Below are 20,013 nucleotides of genomic sequence, written 5' to 3' on the forward strand. Positions count from 1 at the left end.
TTAGTGAAGAACCAATATTTGGGACAGGTTATTCTATTGAGAATAATCAGTTGCTCAGTTGAGCACAGCCACTATGAGAATGACACATCTCACACTCACATCTAACATCCAACTTCTTTCTATTCATAACCTTTCTTATCTCTCTATAAGTCGCTACTATGATGGACATTGCTCCTCTGAATGTTCTTCTTTTATGTAAATACAAAATATATTAAAAACAAATATCCGTATCACAGTTAATACTGAGCCAGACTGTCTACAACTCCTTAATTGACTGCCTACAAACAAAGATTGGGTTCTGATCTGCAGCCTGCCCCAAGTATTCATTTCCAGAATGCAGATCCTTCAGGGGTCAGACAGCTACCCACACTTTAGCTGCAGAATATACCTTGGGGGCACCAATCCCCTAGAGGGCCATTTGGGGCGCTAACTGGAAAAAGTTTGAAAAGTTGGTGCCTGGCGCTAATGATTCTGAGCCTCACCTAAATTCTCTGACATCGCCCCAGGAAGGGAGAGGGGCACTAAATCAAGCGCTAATGTCCTCAGTGGGGCGCCACAGGGGTGCTAACACCAGAGAGCTGCCAAATTTCAGGTGAGTTCCAAACAGATTTGATCGCTCGCGCTGCTTCGTTCCAGCTCTTAAAGGGGAGGTCCGATCATTCACCAGATGATCATTTGCAGCTTTGCTTGCTTCGAGGAGAACAGACACATACTGCAGACCATCAAACGATTGAAATATATAAATCTCAAATCACACCCTAATGCAAATGAAGATTCCTTATTCAGCAGCAAACTCTGAAATCTCAAAATCACTTCCAAAAATCAAAAGGGCCTTTTGCTGTTGAGCAGTAAAAAGTTTGGTGTCCTGGCTGACACAAAGAACAACCGGAAGTGGGCGCCTTTAAATAGCGCTGCTCCACAGGCCTCCTGACTGGAAAACGCCTGCTGAACCTGTCGCTAAAAAACAGAGGCACATAGGCAGGTGAAAAATGGGAATTTTGCCTCGAGAGTGCTAACGGCCACAGTAGATCGGGGCGAAAACTGGTAGCACCGCTGCTCACCTCCCGCCGAATTTTGCGGGAGGTGCGGTTATCATCTCGGGGGGGGGGGGTGCTAAACTATTTGCGGCCCGTTAATGTCTCCCATTGGAGATGCAAACGAGGGGAAAATATGCCCCCTTATGTTTTACAATGTATAACGTTCCTGTCCTTATAAAACGCGCAGTCTCTGACTTACTGTGAGCATTGCCAATGGAGATTCACTAGTACACAAAACCATAATTCAGCATGTCTCCATGGCACTTCAAATATCACACCTCAAAGTGATAAAATTATACAAAAAGTGCCAGCCATTTTCTGTCCTTGATTACTTGATCTCTCCTCAAGAGCAGAACCTGGTGGTTGCTACTGTGCAGAAACGTTCCTCAATAATCATCCTCTAATTGACCATAGGATGTATCTGATAAGATTACCTCCCCTGCGGGAAGTACCTGAGCAGTGACCTTAAAGGCCAGGTTAAGTACAACTTCACCTTAGCAGCTAAACGCTACAACTGTGCTCCAGATGTGATGGGAGAACAGCTAGTAGTATATATATGCTGATACATTTACAGTTGAAATTATGGTCGTTTGCTTCAATGCGCTTTGAGTACAAATAACGTTTTCTGTCGTTGAATGCATCGCCAAAGCCTGATGCCCTTGGGTGTAACATTGGCCATGGGTGCACAATTCTAACACTGCATGGGCGGAACCCTGACTGAAGGTTGGGTTAGGTAACTGGCTCAGTCTCATGCATGTGGACAATATGAGGTCCCAATGTGTTCAAAATAAAGAGGGCCCAGATGGGGCAGACAAGAAAAGCAGGGAAGGAGCCAGCAGGAAACACATGGAAAATCCGCAAACAACCACATTTCCTGAAGAAAGCAGGGAATTGGACTTTGATAAACTTCTGATTTACGACAGCCTCTTCTGATGCTATACAGCAAACTTCTTCCATTAAAAGGGGCACCAATGTTGTGATTGAAAGACTTGGCAAATCTTTTTATACTTTTGTTCTTTGCTGAAATACACCACTGCATTCCAGAGCTCCTTGTCCTCCGTAAAGAAATTGTTTGGCAAACACTTTTTCATTAAGATGGCGGTGCTTTTATCAATATATAAAGAAAAACTTTTAAAAGCTATACAATAAGAAAAAGTGGTAAAAAAATACAGCTATCCATAAGTATAACTAACTGCAGCCAGAGGATTTGAAGGAGTGTTCAAGCTCCTTGTCTTGCTAACTGTGGATCCTCTCAAGCTATTCTTGTTCCCATTTTATCTCAAGTTGCTGATGCTAACAGATCCTCGCGTGCTGATTTAGTATTGATCCAACAATCATGCAACAGCGCTAAGAACAGCCCTTTCCAAACCGCCAGGCCCACAAAATTCCAACAGGACAAACTAGCAAGTGAGAGATACAAGTGCAAATAGAAACGGAGTTAATGAGGCTTCATGGGCTGTAGCGCCGGGACTCGCCAGCCACGTATAGCCCATGAGCCACGGTTTGGATACCCCAGATTTTCTGAGATGCAAAAATAAATAACTAGGCTGGGAGATAAATGCTGCTAAAAATGTTCTATTCTCTGTTACTGTGACATCTAAAGTGAAACAGCATGGATGGGAATGTGTTAGAAGCATACATCACAAAGCAAAATTGGAAGCACAGCAAACTAAGGAAAGCTTTTTTCTTTCTCTGTGTGATTCTCTCTCTGTTTTGTACTTTTTTTTGGATAGTCTGACAGCGTTTGCGATTCAATCATTGCTCTCCGCTATGCTAGTACCTGCTCCTCACGGAGTAGCTGGAGCTTTTTGGCTTTGCTTTGTCGGTAGTATTCCATGATCATCATAGCTGCGTAGATCTTGCCCACCGTGAGATCAGTCGCTGAAGACAGGAAGGTGAGAAGACAAGAAAAGGAATTAGCACACTGAAACAGATAGCTGGGCTTGTTGTTGGTTACATGTTCTCTTCCATAGTCTCAGGATAAGGGGTCGGTCATTTAAGACCGAGATGAGGAGGAATTTCTTCACTCAGAGGGTTGTGAATCTCTGGAATTCTCTACCGCAAAGGGCTGTGGATGCGGAGTCGTTGAGTATATTCAAGGCTGAGATAGAAAGATTTTTGGACTCTCGGGGAATCCAGGGATATGGAGATCGGGGGGAAAGTGGAGTTGAGGTCGATGATCAGCCATGATTTTATTGAATGGCGGAGCAGGCTCGAGGGGCCGTATGGCCGACTCCTGCTCCTAATTCTTATGTTCTTATGTTCACAATCCCTCCCTGAACTCCTCTCCTAAACACCTAGTAGATTTTCACTCATATTTCTTTTCAATTTTCTAAAATCTGTTCACCTTCAAACACGCTCATTGAGAAAGATGAGCAAATCTGGTGATTGGCTCCTTTCTATCAACACCAATGCTTCTCAATGGAGGGCAGTCCAGGGAAAGCCGTTGTATGGCCAAAGTACGTAACCATCCAGCTTTGGAGTTGTGTATCATACCTGGAGCACTTAATTTAAGAAAAAAACAAGGGAAAGAGTTCAAAGTAGAATAATGAGGACGATACTGCTACTTTAGCTAATAAGCTATGAAGAGAAGCTAAGGTTGATGGTGCTCCACGTTCTACCAATACGAACACTGGTTTCACAGCATGAATTGTTTTACTATTAATAAAACAAATAAGAAAGACCTGCCATCAAGAAGGGACAACAATAACTAAGATGTTTGGCCAGGGTGTCAGAGTTAACAGGGCGATGCACAGCACAGCTTAGCTCAAAGGGTGGGGGCGGGGATTGAAATTAGGAAGTGCAGTTCACCCTGACTCTTTCCCCAGTACTGCCTCTCATCTGGTTCAAGTGCTGCATTGGCAGTGACGTGGCAGGAACCTGCCCTCCCAGTTGGCACACTAGGAAGTGTAAAGAACTTATGGTGGAGGAAAGAGAAAGTTAAAAAGAGAACTGTACTTACATTTGTGAGGTGTAACCAGAAGGTCCATGGTCTTCTGGGAGAGGTTAGGCCAGATGGACATCATCTCCTTCCGCAACTCTCGGTCCATTTGGTGCTTATCAGCCCCTCCTAATAAAGAGATAGATAATAATAGATTGGTAGACACATTTTGGGCTAAATTCTAATTAGGCTGCAATTGTTGCAAAAATGTCTTTATGGGCAACCACAGTGGAACAAGATTTTCCTCTGCGCGCCACATATATAAACCTCTTCTTCACATGCACATAGCACAGAGGGGAAAGCTTCCCCACCTCACTTGATAGTCTACGACTGAATGAAGCCTTTGTGATACATAGCCAAGAAATAAATTTTTACTGGGTTGGAAGGTGTTTTTATTTAAATGTTCAACGCTACTGAACGTTAAATAGTTGGTATTTGGGGTAGAGGTGTTGTATCGGAGCACCACTGATGCGCACAAAGGAATGCATCGGACACGGATCTATGCCCATGATTTGCCCACTCAGAGAGAGTCATTAGTCTGAGTCGTGCTGGCATGGGAAGGTGGCGGCCAGAGGCCAGACACTTCCCGCAATGAAGGGAACAGAATCATGGCAGTTAGCCTGGCAGCTTCCCCACACTTTCCAATGGCTGTTCTCAGAGTGAAACCGAAAGAGGCCTGGGAGCAGGATATTTCCCCTCCTAGAATAAAAAAGGACTTGCATTTATTTAGCATCTTATCACATCTCTCAGAAACAATTACTGTGAAGTGCAGTGACGGTTACGAAGGAAAATAGGGCAGCCATTTTGCACATAGCAAGATCCCAAAAACAGCAATAAAACGAATCACTAGTTAATCTGTGTTTTTGGGTGTTGGCTCAGGGAGGACACCACAAGAACTATCTACTCTTCTTCAAATGGCACCACGTTTAGCCTCCACCTGAAGCATCAGGAATATGCAGGCAGAGCCTCGGTTTAACGCCTCATCCAAAGGACAGCATCTCCCACAACACAGCACTCCCTCAGCACTGCCCGGGACTGTCGGGCTAGGCCATCTGCTCCACCCCCCTTGGTGTGAGGCGTGAACCCACAACCTTCTGACTTGGCGGTGAGAATGCACTAATGGAGCCGTTAACACAATCAGAAGAGGTGCTTGTGGATAACCAGAGGGCACAGATTTAAGATAAAAGAACAGAGGCGACATGAGGAAAAACTTCTTTACGCAACGAGTGGTTAGGATTTGGAATGCGCTGCCTCATAGGGCGCTGGATACAGATTCAATAGTAGCCTTCAAAAGGGAATTGGATAAATGCTTGAAGGAGAAAAAATTGCAGGGATATGGGGAAAGAGCGGGGGAGTGGGACTAACTGGATTGCTCTTCGAAAGAGCTGGCGCAGACTCGATGGGCTGAACAGCCTCCTTCTATGCTGTACTGATTCTATGGAGCCTCTAAACAAAAGTCTGGCCTCATAATAAATGAATGGTCCATTTTTTGGTAGCGTGAAATAATTATGCAATGCAAGTAAGTTAGTCAGTAGATGCTTGGAGGCCTATGCAGGAATTTTCACAAACTTTTCTTCGTTAGTCATGTACTGCAGTAGCATTATTAGTCAAATACCATGGCCAGCAGGGGCGTGACAATTAAATAAATCCACACTATACCTTTTGCTATTTTGATGTCCAAGGCTGTTCTAATCAGTGCCATGAGCGTTGAGTTGAAGTGCACACTGTTGTCATCAGCTACCGGCAAATCCATTCGCAGGAGCCTCTGCAGAGAACCAATCAAAACAAACCTAGCCCAAAGCACCATCTGCTGTTTGACGGAGTCACCACAAAGCACTTGGAGGTTCCTTTCATTTCAGTTTATACATTTTCAAACAGTTCATTCCGTTTGTGTACAAATGCAAGCACACAGGTCATTGTTGCACTATCACACGATGCACGCCAATAATCGGTGGAACAGAGCACAATGCAATGGTCATTCCCAGTTCCACTTGAGGTACGGACATCCAGTTAACAAACACAAGTGATGCAGACGCATGCAGCATGCAGCACAAGTACCCCACAGGACAAGCAGTGCAGTCAAGTTGTACACAGAAGCTTCTAAGGATAAGACGCTGGATTTCATTCACAGCTATGCTATAAGATACTATTGCTTAAAATCTGCTCTCTCAATGCAATGGAGCATCATTCAAGGATAATTAACAGCAACATCCAGAGGTTCCTGTGTGAATTAGGGATGGACACAGATAGTGCATTTGCTGCAATTAAAGCTGGAGACTATGAAATGGTTTCAAAGATATGTTTTTTCAGGAAAGTGTTATGCCGGTAATGGGAAGAGAGGGAGAGATAATGGGGAGAGGAAGGGCGGCAGAGAGAGCACAAGAGTGGCAAAGAGAGGATGAGACAGTGAGGATAGCTGAAGCATGAGAGAGGTATTAGGAGGTGTCCAGAAATCAAGTTGTGCTGAATAAGGAACAATGGAGATCATTTAAGGCATACATGTTCCAATTGGGGTTCCTTGAGGGAATCCCAGAGATTGTGAAGTCATTAGACTTCTGCATTTATTGACTGACACATTGGCCCAAAATTTGCGATCAGAGGCTTCCCGCAGGCGGATGCCTCCGGCCTGTAAAAAATCTATGCATTTACCTGGTGGCCCGGGAGATACGGAGGCTTGCGATCCTGGACCTCTCCGGGTACGCGCGGGCAGAGGTCCACGTATCCCAGGGGCGCATGCGGTTCGCGAGCACCTTTGAGATCACGTGGGCCGGCCCAACCAATATAAGAAGGGAATCCCCATTAATACTTATGGGAGTTGCGTACGTACGGAATCCCCATAAGTATGAATGGGGATCACTTAAAAGATACACGAACACATGAAATACATTTTTTAAAATTACATATTTACAATTAATTAAAATGTCATTTAATTAAATATTTTAAACAAAAATTTAATTTTTGGAAACTTTTTAATGTTTTAATGGCTAAAAATAAACTTACCTTATTTGACAGGGTTTTTAATGTATAAATCAGTGAAAATTTTATTTTTCTATTTTTTATAACTCTCATGCTGGTAAAAGCAGGCGGGCGGAAGTTCGGCAAATAGCTCAACTCTAAACCCGCAGAGGCCCATCTCCCGGGGATGTGGCGGATCTGTCAAGAGGATTCTTGACAGATCGCAAGTCTGGGTTTTAGCGCATGCGCTTCACATACCTAAACCCGTAACTTACGCGGCCCCTACGGGTGCGTGCACACCTCGTACGCACCCATGGGGTCGCAAAATACGGCCCTTTATTTCTGCATTGATAGCACTGTGTTCATATAAATAGTTAAAACTCTGTAGCTAGGACAGTGAACTGTGTCAATATTTATATTGGGTCCCAGAGTGTGTTATTTTGTCAATATTTGCAGGTGGTCACTAGGCGTGTGTCAGTATTTGCACTGGATCCCCGGGAGTGTGTTATTATTTGCAAAGAGTCTCAACCAATTTGAGAGATCCAACCCTCAGAAAGGTACCAAGTTAAGGTCAGCTACGTCAAGCTGTGTGCTGTAAGGTGTAACTCCCCCACCAGGAACATGGGTCCTGCTCATTACAGTGTTGCTAATTTTTGATCCAGGACCACAATCCCAAACAGCGTCTTGCCTGAGGTCTGCTCTCAGGAACGGTCGAACAAACTGCACCAGCCTAGCACCAGACAGCTCCTGGGGTGAATCATGTCACACTGTCTAGTTGCGTGCCCAACCTACTGTCTTTGAGATGGGGCATAACGATATTGAATCCCTACTCTGAAGACATTCTGCAGCTGCGGAGTCTATGGGCACAAGTTCAGTCACGCATAGATCAGCAGGCCTGCGGAGATGCAGAGGTGAGAAGGCGCAGTAGCAAAGGGGCCTGAACTAGGGTGCAGGCCATATTACAAATGTCACTGCTGTAGTGACACTGCTTCACCCTCTTGACATTTTCACTAATGTAGTGTCCGTGTGTAGATAAAGACACTGAAGACAGGAGTTGGTTCATAGGTATTTACTAAGCAAGTCTGGGGGGGGGGGTTTCTAAAGGATATACACAATACACAGGCTTATATAGCCCAAGTGGCAATTACCGGCATTACGCACACCTGGGGCTCTTAAAGGCACATACACCACAATTCCTCCCCTTCTAGCTAACTAGTATATCATATTTTAAGTAATTATTAATTACATGTTATATGCAAAATAATATACATTGCTGTATTAATTAATTATAAGTTAGTCTCTCAGGAGGCTTCCTGACTCGGTCCGGATAACGCCTCGGGGGTGTAGTAGTTTCTGGTGGTGTAGTAGGTTCTTCTGGCAAGGCTGATTCGGCTTGAAGGCCAGTGTCGGGTTCATCGGGCTCCAGTATCACCGGATCGGAGGTAGATATGGGTATCTCTACTTCATCGTTAGCTGTATAGAGTGGTGGTGTAGGTTGTCCCTTTTCGGATGACTTGATGATTTGGTCAGCATGGCGCCTTATTATGCTGTCTCCGATGTCCACGGTATACATCAGTGGTCCTAATCGTGTGCAGATAGTTCCAGGCTGCCATTTCTCGGTACGGTAGTCCCGGGCCAAAACCGGTTGGCCTATCTGGAAGGCCCTAGTTGGCCTTTCATTCATGCCCTGAAACTGCCGGTTCTCCACGTCCCTTCAGATGTTGGGCTTGACCAAATCCAGCCGGCATCTTAGGTTTCTATTGTAGAACATCATGGCGGGAGTTTGGTTAGTAACCATATGCGTTGCATTCCTATATGCAAATAAGAAGTTATCCACCTTGTGCTGAAGTTTTATGTCTTCATTACCCATGGCCTTGATGGCCTTCTTGAAGGTCTGGACAAACCTTTCAGCCAATCCATTGGTGGCGGGATGGTATGGGGCGGACGTGTAGTGCTTTACCCCATTGTTCTTTAAGAACTTTCTGAATTCTTCGGACACAAATTGCGGTCCATTATCAGAACATATCTGCTCCGGCAGCCCATTCCTGGCAAATATGGTCCTTAATACTGTGATGGTTTTTTCCGTGGTGGTGGAGGACATCTTTATTACCTCCGGCCACTTGGAGTGTGCATCAACTGCGAGTAAGAACATTGAGTCCATAAATGGACCAGCAAAGTCGATGTGCACCCTTTGCCAGGGAGATGAGGGCCACTCCCATGGATGTAGAGGGGCCTGTGGCGGAGCATTTTGGACCTTCTGGCATCCTAGGCAGCTCTTGGTCATGTCTTTGATGTCTCCATCGATACCTGGCCACCATACAAACGCCCTAGCTAGGTTCTTCATTTTCACTCCACCCAGATGCCCCTCGTGAAGCTCCTTTAGCACTTTATCCTGGAGTTTGGGTGGAATCACCACTCTGGATCCACACATCAAGGTTCCTCGGCACACTGACAGCTGTTCTCTTCTTTGCGAGAATGCTGGCAACAGTGGTTCGCCATGTGCTGGCCATCCCTTCACTGTTAAATCGTAGACCCGTGAGAGAGTAGGGTCATTTCTTGTCTCCCTTTCAATGGCAGAATTTGTCACCGGTAGACATTCCACTATGGTAGAGTGGAATATCTCTACTGGGTCTACTGTAGGTGCCTCTTCTATCGTTGGCAACTGTAGGCGTGATAAACCGTCAGCATTCCCATGCTGTTTTGACCCTTTGTATTCAATGTTGTATTGGTGTGCCCCTAGAAAAAGGGACCACCTCTGTAGTCTTTGTGCCGTCATAATGGGGACACCTTTTTTAGGGTTGAATATGGAGATGAGGGGTTGATGGTCAGTCAGCAAGGTAAATTTTTGTCCGTGTAGGTAATGGTTGAATTTCTTCACTCCCCATACCAGGCTGAGTGCTTCCCTGTCTATCTGGGCATAGTTACACTCAGCTGAGTTCAATGAGTGTGACGCAAAAGCTATCGGCCGTTCCGAGCCATCAGGGAATCTATGGGACAATACCGCTCCTATGCCATAAGGGGATGCATCGCACGCCAGTCTGATTGGTAGTGATGGGTTGTAATGAGCCAAAATTTTCTCGGATGTGATTAAGTCTTTACATTTATGGAAGGCACGTTTACAGCCTTCGTTCCATTTCCAAATCACTCCTGTCTGTAGAAGATCATTAAGAGGGTGTAGAATAGTTGATAAGTTCGGTAAAAATTTATGATAGTAATTTATTAATCCCAGGAATGACCTTAATTGTGAAACATTTTCAGGTGCTGGGGCTTTTATAACTGCTTCAATTTTTTCAGGTGACTTATGCAACCCTTCCTTATTAATTATGTGGCCACAATATGATATCTGATTTTGGAAAAATTCGCACTTGGGGCGATTTGCTCGTAGGCCCCGTTCTTTCAGCCTAGTGAACACCTGCTCCAAATTGGCAAGGTGCTCGTTGTCGTTTTCTCCTGTTATAAGGATGTTGTCTAGGTAGCATTGAGTCCCCGGAATCCCTTGCAGGACTTGCTCCATAGCTCTTTGCCAGATAGCTGGAGCTGATGCTATTCCAAAAACCAGTCGATTCTACTGGTACAGGCCTTTGTGTGTGTTTATTGTGAGATACTTTTTAGAGGTCTCCTCAACCTCCATCTGTAGATATGCCTGTGCCAAGTCAATTTTTGTGAAACGTTTCCCTCCGGATAGTGAGGCGAAAATATCTTCTATCCTCGGAAGAGGATACTGTACCGTGTGAAGGACCGGGTTTACAGTCACCTTAAAGTCCCCACAGATGCGAATTTTTTTCTGTTCCTCAGAGTTATTTTTCAATGTTTTTTTTCATGACTGGAACGATGGGTGTTGCCCATTCGCTCCAATCTATTTTGGATAATACGCCTGCCTTTTCCAAATTCTTCAGCTCTGCCTTGACTGCCGGACGTATTGCGTATGGCACCGGTCTTGCCTTAAAATTTTTTGGAATTGCTGTATCTTCCACTTTTATTGAGGCGGTGATGCCTTTCAAGGTTCCTAGTTTCTCTTGAAACACTTCTTTGGCGTTGGCCAAGATGTCTTTTAATCATTCAGGTATGATGTCATCAGTTTTTTTCCTTACTGGTCACCGTCAGTGCCTGAATGGAGTGCCAGTCTAAACGTATCTTCCTTATCCATTCACGTCCCAACAACGGTGGACCACCATCTTGTAGAATGTATAAATACAACTTTTGTATTTCTTTGCCGTTGTATACCACAGGCACCCTTATTTTTCCTTTGGGGTAGACTTTCTGCCCCGTATATGTTTTTAAGATAATGGATGTGTCTTTTAGAGGTATATGCGAAAATAGCCTCTCGTAATCTCGTCGATTTATTACGGTTAGAGCTGATCCTGTATCTAGCTCCATTTTAACTGGGGACCCTGCTATTGTGAGGGTAACCCAAATGGTTTGGTAATCCTCTTTGGCAAGTACATTATGTAATTTGAGACAGCTTAGTCTCTTGTTTCCGGAGTCGCTATCGCTATTCTGGTCTTCAGAGCTATTGTCCGTCATCATTTGTACCTTCCTGTACTTTTCTTTATTGATTTTTTGTTTTCTGTCAGTGGATTTATTTTGTCCAGATTGGCATACCCGTGCAATGTGTCCAATCTTACCACATTGCCTGCATGCTTTGCCCTTGAACCAGCAGTCCCTCTGGTTATGGGTGGATCTGCCGCAGCGATAACATCTTCCGAACTCCTGTGTCATTTTATGGGTGCCGAAGTCCTGTGTCTCTTGTTGTATCTCTGCAGCTCCTTTTGCTGCTGTTTCGTATGATACAGCCATACTGAAAGCTTTGTCCAATGTTAAATCTTTTTCAGAAAGCAGTCTTTTTTGTGTTCCTTCACTTAAGAGACCGCAAACAAATTTGTCTCGAAGATAATCCGATAGTCCTGCTCCGAATTGGCAGTACTTTGATAGCTTTCTTAATTCGGTTAGGTAATCAGCGTTACTTTCATTCTTGTGTTGATTTCTCTTGAAGAACTTGAATCGTTCCGCTATCAGCAGCGGTGTTGGGTTTAAATGCTCCTGCAGGGTATCAACAATTTCTTTAAAAGTCTTGTCCTTTGGTTTGGCTGGAGTGATTAAATTTTGTAACAGCCCGTATGTCTTCGCGCCCATTAAGTTCAGAAGTACTGAAGCTTTTTTTTTCATCTGTTATTCCATTTGCAGTGCAATAAACCTCTACTCTTTCCACGTATGTGGTCCAATCTTCTATTTCGCCATCAAAAGCCTCAATATTACCAGATTTAGGCATTTCAGAAAAGATATGGCGCTTCCCGCGCTTTTTTTTTTCTCTCTGTAGCAACGATATGGCGCTTCCCGCGCTTTCCCGCCGCTGCTACCGATAACAACGCTGTTTTACTGTGGTTTCCGTTTATTCACTGTTGGAGACTCGTTCCCGACGGAGGTCTAAACGCTGACCTGCTTGCCGCGCCGGCCGTCTCTCGAGTGCACCCTCCCAGTCCGTTATTGCTTCCGATTTCGCTGCCTGTCTCAGCTGTAGAGCCCGCCGCTGGAGCTCCAGCCTGACGCCCAGGAAGGATTAGCGCAGTACCTGTCATCAGCTTGGCCAGCTGGTGAAACCACAGTTTCTCTTACTTCCTTGAGTCTTCTGGACGCTGGAGGAATCGATGTCCTTGAGGTGCTGCCGAATTGCAGGTAAGTCCGTTTCCACTTCGTCGCCACTGTAGTGTCCGTGTGTAGATAAAGACACTGAAGACAGGAGTTGGTTCATAGGTATTTACTAAGCAAGTCTGGGGGGGGGGGGGTTTCTAAAGGATATACACAATACACAGGCTTATATAGCGCAAGTGGCAATTACCGGCATTACGCACACCTGGGGCTCTTAAAGGCACATACACCACAACTAAAATGTCAGTGGAGGGAGGAATTTCACCCTCAAATGATGTGAACATGAGCAAATGGGTGTGCTTTAGAATTATACAGGCAAAAACAAAAAAGATCCGTGGCCTGGGACGGTCGGCGGCAAAGCAAAGGCGTTCACCACTGGCCCCGAAGTAAGCGTCCCACAAAGATCTCGCGATCTCTGTGGTGAGAAGTTCGGCTTTTCCGACGTGCAGCAGAAATCAGCATGGTTTAGTGGGAATCCCTGAGCGCGAGCTGCTGTGACGTCAACAAGCTGTCTCAGCAGCCAATCGAAATGCAGAATTCTCACAGACTGAGAACCAGGAAATGAAGAAGCTCCTTTGATTCTAACTTTTCAAACATGTTGGGAGAGCAAAACAAAGATTGCAGCTCTCACATGGGAAAAAGGCAAATCCGAAATAAACAAACTTTCATTTTTTTTAAAGTTTCTTAAAATGTTTTATTAAAATCGATAAATTTGACACAGCACAAAATTAAAATTAGTTTTTCAGGGCCATAACCTTTGTTGAGCAGTCAATACGCTGTTAAAACTCCAGTTAAACCTAATCCAAAAGGGTCTAGCTTTTAATGGGGTATTTAACAGCGGTATGACCATGGAAGAGCCAAAGTTTTCATCAGTTTTAATGATTTCCCTGATTACACTGATTGCCGGCTGTGTCAGGGCGGGGGGGGGGGGGGGGGCAGCATCCACAGCGCTGCCAGTGTCGGTGCAGTGAATGACTGACCGCAACTTCAGGATTTCCGTGTTAGGGGGCGCGAGCGCTACATCCTGAAGTTGCGGTCAGTTTCGAAGGGGTAATAACGGCGAACACAGTTCGTTCGCTGCTATTGCCCACCCCAAATTCCCGGCCCATGTGTTTGCTCCCACAGCACCTCAGTAAATGGCTTGGGAGGCGAAGGGGGCATCGTAAGGTGTTACAGAATCTTACCATCAGCACAGAATTTTCTAGACACGCAGTATTGTTTGGAAGGAGAGGAAGGATAGGATGATGTCAGGAAAAGCCCATGGATACAAGAAAAACCATTACAGAGGAAAACGCAAACATGGGGAGGCAAGAGGGTAAAGATCATTGGATTTCTTTTTAAAAATAAAAAGGTACAGCTCCAATCAGAGTTGGGGGGAGGGGGAGGAGGAGGTTTGATCTGTATTTGACAGCATTCTTTGTGCGAACCAGAATGAAGAGACTAGCTCCATTTCCAATATCGGACTAATGTTTTGAGAGTTGATTTTGTGAATGGTGTGTTACAAAGTGCCACCTTCAATGGGGAGCTATCCTTCGCTTGTGGAGTCTTCGCAAGCTAGCTGGTTTCCGGAATATCTAGTGTTGAGGTAATTTATTTTGCCTATTTTTAGTTTTTTTTCCTCAGCCTTTAGATCCTCTTCAGTTTTGCAATCAGGAAAGACAGGAGCCTGCTTCCATATTTGGGATCTTTCTGGTCTATATGAGTAGATTGGGCCTACTCTCTGGAGTTTAGAAGAATGAGAGGTGATCTCATTGAAACATATAAGATTCTGAGGGGGATTGACAGGGTAGATGCTGAGAGGTTGTTTCCCCTGGCTGGAGAGTCTAGAACTAGGGGGCATAGTCTCAGGATAAGGAGTCGGCCATTTAGGACTGAGATGAGGAGGAATTTCTTCACTCAGAGGGTTGTGAATCTTTGGAATTCTCTACCCCAAAGGGCTGTGGATGTTGAATTGTTGAGTACATTCAAGGCTGAGATCGATAGATTTTTGGACTCTAGGGAAATCAAGGGATATGGGGATCAGGCGGGAAATTGGAGTTGAGGTCATAGATCAGCCATGATCTCATTGAATGGTGGAGCAGGCTCAAGGGGCTGTATAGCCTATTCCTGCTCCTTGTTCTTATGTTCGTATCTTATGGCACAGTTATATAATGGAAGGAGAACTTACCCAATAAGCCAATATAGCCGTTTTATTTGGTAGGAAACTCAGCATGTCGTGGGAAGGGCTGGTCATAATAATACAATATATATCAAATATATCTATCTTGTATTTTATGATTCTCCGAGACTAGTTGAGCGAAATTTGTGGAATCACAGCAGAATGATTCATGGAATAAATATTAATTGTTTTATATCATTCAGCTGTAGAAACAGTTAAAGTACTAGCTCAACCCAAATGAACTGCTTGTTTCTGAGGCCATTTAAAAGGTCAACACATAAGGTATGGAACAAAGGAAAGTGGAGCGCTCAATTGTGAATGGGGAAGGAACAGATTTAAACATGGACCATCTAGGGAAGAAGAGTGTGGGGGGAAGAGGGTGGGCAGTTCCAACATGTTGCATTACAGGGGTAAGATACACGGTCAGCCGCTACTGCTCATCAATGCATTCTTCATTTGAATCATGTCCCTGAGAGGGGCATCAGGCAAAGGGTACGGGCAACCTCTCAGGGAGGGAGAGGTAATCAGGGATTGCTGTGGACCCAAACTGCTCTCACGCTCTCCTAACAAGTAGCAGAACACTGGCCGGGAGAGAGTCTCCAACCTGTTCTATGAGCCAGATAAGGGGCACGGGGGAAGAGGGAGACTCCACATAGGAAAGGGGGAACAATTTAAATAAATTACAGGAACATAATCTGATGATACGATTTGTCTTTTTTAAATTTACAGTGGTCAGTTAGAACCATTGTTCCTCTCTCCTCAACTTACCACCCTTCTCCTTCCTCCAAAAAGTCTTTCTCCACCTGGAAGGCACAGGTGGTCCAAAGAGCAGACATCCCTAGGACAGCCTGTTCCTGAAGCCCATTAAATAAGTCCCATTACTGGGATTCCAAAGAAGCTAAGGCTGCCTTGCAGGCAAACTATATAGCACAGGTGACCTGCCAGCGACAAGAAGACCATATGACTAGACCCTGGGACTTCGCAGTTGCAATGCAAGCGTTGACTGACATCCCTACACTAATGGAAGGACTTAAGCCACACTTCCTGTCATGTGATGTTGCTGGCATTACTTATTATGCTAGAAAGTGATATCTGGGAGGAAGCAATAAGGCTGGAATCCAATCAGAAGATTCCGATCATTCCGAGGAATATCATGTGACTGAATTTCAGCCCTTAGCTCCCTCCCAGGTGGCTAGTATTAATATAAAATAGACTGGCTGTAGCGTATTGCTGCTACAAATTGTTCCTTGATAAACTTCAAGTCCTCACACATCGGCTATGTGGAGTAGATAACCACTGCAGCCAACTGAAAAAAACGACCCTAGAAACTTAAACAGCTATTATAGAAATAAAAGGTACCGTGGAGTGACTTCTAAACTGTGAGAGCAATGTGATCTGAACACCTTGATAATCTAAACTCCTAATTACAGGAAACTTTGGTTTATCCGGAGGTTAACTGTCCGGAATGCTCGAGCCACCGGCAAAAATCAGGAGCCGTTTCATTAGGTTTTTTTTCTTTTCGTTGCTTTTTTTCACCAGTCAGGCTCTGCAAGGTCTCGCTGAAGCTGTTGCTAAGCTACAGAGACGCTTGCAAGGTACAGCCGACTGTTTAGAAGCTAAGCAACAGGGTTTGTTGCCAGATACGGAGCTCAAAATCTCCGTATGTTTCAACATTAGCGCTGGTTTGTCCGGCAGTTTTGATGGGACGGCAACAGCTCGGTCCCGTCGGTGCCGGATAGCACAAAGTTTCCTGTACTCTATATACATGTGTGCATATAATATACAGAGCGATCTGCACAGAGCAGGATTAAAACGGAGTATATTTAAACAGAGTGTTTTATTTGGGAATTTGGAAAGAGTGGGAATTTGGAGAAGAGGGGGAAGGAGTTGCTGCTTTTTGCCTACACTACTTGTAGTGTTTTGTGTTACAGGTAGATATTTAATTTCAGTACCCATAACTTAATCTAGATCAAGTAAGTAGTCAAGAAACTACACTGTAAACTAAGTTATCTAAATCCAAGTTTAATTACATTTAATTAAATAACACAAGGTCATATAGGGATGGCAGTGCAGATGGTGTGTCGCACCTGCAGCATGTGGGAGTTTGTGGAGAGCATTGTGATCCCAGACAGCCATGTCTGCAGTAAGTGCCTGCATCTTGATGAACTTCAGCTCAGAGTTGTTGAGCTGAATCTGAGGTGTAAACATTACGGGGCATCAGGGATGGGGAGAGTTACCTGGACACTTTGACCCAGGAGGCAGTCACACCCCTTAGGTTAGGTAGTGGTACAGGTCTGGTTAGTGGTCAGGGACAGGAGGGTGTGACTGCAACTCAGGCAGGTAAGGGGACCCCAGGTGCAGTGCTGGAGGAGCCTCAGCCTTTGCCCTTGTCCAACAGGTATGAGGTTCTTGCTGCCTGTGTGGATGAGGGAAAAGCCGGCAGGATGGACGAGCAAGCTGGCCATGGCACCATGGTGCAGGAGGTAAGTCAAGTGGGGGGAGTGAAAGGGAATGTAGTTGTGGTAGGGGACAGTATAGTCAGGGGGATAGATACTGTTCTCTGCAACCGCGACCGAGAGTTCCGAAGGATGTGTAGTGAAGGGGTTAAAATGAACCCTCTCAGAATTCAGACAGCTGAGGTAACCACTAATTAAGTGGTGCCAGCAGAATTAAAATCAGAACAAAGGAGTGGGGGTCATGTGCAGATGAGCAAGAGCTAAAAGGAACCAGGTGGCGATAAGAAGTTTCACAATAACAACTGACTTATGTGAAAAAGCAGAACTAAAACAGTACAGACTGGAAAAGTGCTACTTTCTTATGTGAAAAAGCAGAACTAAAACAGTACAGACTGGAAAAGTGCTACTTTCTCATGTGAAAGGGCAGAACTAAAACAGTACAGACTGGAAAAGTGCTACTTTCGCAAGTCTTGTACAAGGACAGTGTGCAAAAGATAAGACGCAGCTGCGGGACAAGACAGAATGTGTGTGTTCAATGTAAAAAGAACAGTCGAGGCTTTCTGAGTAAGCGATAAGAAATGTGCTGCTTTAGCTAAATTTATAGACACAGCAGAATATAGGGGTCATGGGAATTTGACCTGTGACCAAAGGCATAGTAAGATGTAACTAACCTTTAACCACACAAGCATGACTAATACTGAAAAGAATAAATAAGCCTTATGTGATCAGGTGATTATTGTAATACAATGTGATTGGATGAAAATGGAATAAAAAGCTGTACCAACCAAGAGAGAACGAGAAGGGTATCACTAGACCGCAGGGTCTATGGTCTTCTCCCAGAATGTTCTGTTAATAAACTGTGTACTTTTACTTTAAGACAGACTCGAGTTAATTTATTTTTCACCAACAGTAGCCTGCCCGGTGCCAGGGTTAAAGACATCTCCTCGTGGCTGGAGAAGAACTTGGAGTGGGAGGGGGAGAATCCAGTTGTCGTGGTCCACGTAGGAATCGATGACATAGGTAGAACTAGGAATGAGGTTCTACTGAAGGAGTTTGAGGAGCTAGGATCCAAATTAAAAAGAAGAACCTCAAAGGTAATAATCTCTGGACTGTTACCTGAGCCACGCGCAAATTGGCATAGGGACAAACAGATTAGAGGTTTAAATGCGTGGCTCAAAGAGTGGTGTGGGAGGAAGGGGTTTCAGTTCATGGGGCACTGGCACCAGTACTGGGGAAAGAAGGAGCTGTTCCATTGGGACGGGCTCCACTTAAACCGGGCTGGGACCAGTGTACTGGCGAACCGAATAACTCGGGCAGTAGACAGGGCTTTAACTAATGAAGGGGGGTGGGAGGATTTAGGAAAGAGTAAATTTAAAAGTAGCGAGAGAAATGTCAAGGCTCCAGGGCAGAGTTTTGGGTAAAGCAGAGTGGGTCAGGAAGGGAGAGAGAGAGTAACAAAGGTAATAAGGTATCAGTGACTAAGGTGACATCTATGAAAAATAGAAATAAGTCAAAGCTAAAGGCACTATACCTGAATGCGCGAAGCATTCGCAACAAAATAGATGAATTAATAGCACAGATAGAAATTAACAGCTTTGATCTAATAGCCATAACAGAGACGTGGTTGCAAAGTGGCCAAGGTTGGAAACTAAATATTCCAGGATACTTAACTTTTAGAAGGGATAGGCAAAATGGAAAAGGAGGAGGGGTAGCCCTGATAATAAAGGATGGGATAAAGACAGTAGAGAGAAAGGATCTTAGCTCCGAAAATCAAGAAGTAGAATCAGTTTGGGTGGAGCTAAGCAACGGCAAGGGGCAGAAAACATTGGTGGGAGTTGTTTATAGGCCCCCAAACTGTAGTTGTAATGTAGGGCAGAGAATAAATCAGGAAATTAGAGGCGCATGTAACAAGGGTAGTACAGTGATCATGGGGGACTTTAATCTACATATAGACTGGGCAAACCAAATTTGCAGTAATAGTGTGGAAGACGAATTCATGGAATGTATGCAAGATAGTTTTCCAGATCAGTATGTTGAGGAACCAACTAGGGAACAGGCCCTTTTAGATCTAGTATTGTGCAATGAGAAAGGGTTAATTAATAACCTTGTAGTAAAGGGGCCTTTAGGGAAGAGTGACCGTAATATGGTAGAATTTTATATTGAGTTTGAAAGTGATTTAGTTAAATCCAAAACTAGGGTCTTAAATTTAACCAAAGCAAACTACGTAGGTATGAGGGGCGAGTTGGTTAAGGTAGATTGGGAAACTACATTAAAAGGTATGACGGTAGAGAAGCAATGGCTAGCATTTAAAGAATTAATATGTAATTTACAACAAATATACATTCCTTTAAGGCATAAAAACCCCACAGGAAAAGTGGTCCAACCGTGGCTAACAAGAGAAGTTAAAGATAGTATTAGATCAAAGGAACAGGCTTACACTGTTGCCAAAAAGAGTCGTAAGCCTGAGGATTGGGAGGATTTTAGAATTCAGCAAAGGAGGACCAAGAAATTGATAAAGAAAGGGAAAATAGAATATGAGAGTAAACTAGCGAGAGACATAAAAACAGACAGTAAAAGCTTCTATAGGTATGTAAAAAGGAAAAGATTAGCAAAAGTAAATGTGGGTCCCTTACAGGCTGAGACAGGAGAAGTTATAATATGGGGAATAAGGAAATGGCAGAGAAATTAAACAAATACTTTAATGTGTCTGTCTTCACGGAAGAAGACGCAAAAAACTTCCCGGAAATAGTGGAGAACCAAGGGTCTTGCGAGAATGAGGAGCTTAAAGAAATTAGTATTAGTAAAAAAATAGTACTGGAA

At 44.4% G+C, this 20,013-nt stretch overlaps 1 protein-coding gene across 1 annotated transcript in view; it reads right to left on the bottom strand.

The window, feature by feature from the left end:
* LOC147097756 (voltage-dependent P/Q-type calcium channel subunit alpha-1A-like) overlaps window positions 1–20,013 on the bottom strand; it is a 728,667-nt gene that overhangs the window by 87,765 nt on the left and 620,889 nt on the right. The window contains exons 40-42 of the mRNA XM_085971842.1: window positions 5,638–5,743; window positions 4,000–4,107; window positions 2,818–2,918 (exon numbers count right to left, since the gene is read on the bottom strand). Of these exons, the coding sequence (XP_085827968.1) occupies window positions 2,818–2,918; window positions 4,000–4,107; window positions 5,638–5,743 (315 nt within the window). The remainder of the gene's footprint in view (window positions 1–2,817; window positions 2,919–3,999; window positions 4,108–5,637; window positions 5,744–20,013) is intronic.

The sequence above is a fragment of the Somniosus microcephalus genome, chromosome 31 (assembly GCF_052327205.1).
Source record: "Somniosus microcephalus isolate GS21.2 chromosome 31, FLI_Smic_1.0, whole genome shotgun sequence".
In the NCBI taxonomy this organism is placed as follows: Eukaryota; Metazoa; Chordata; class Chondrichthyes; order Squaliformes; family Somniosidae; genus Somniosus; species Somniosus microcephalus.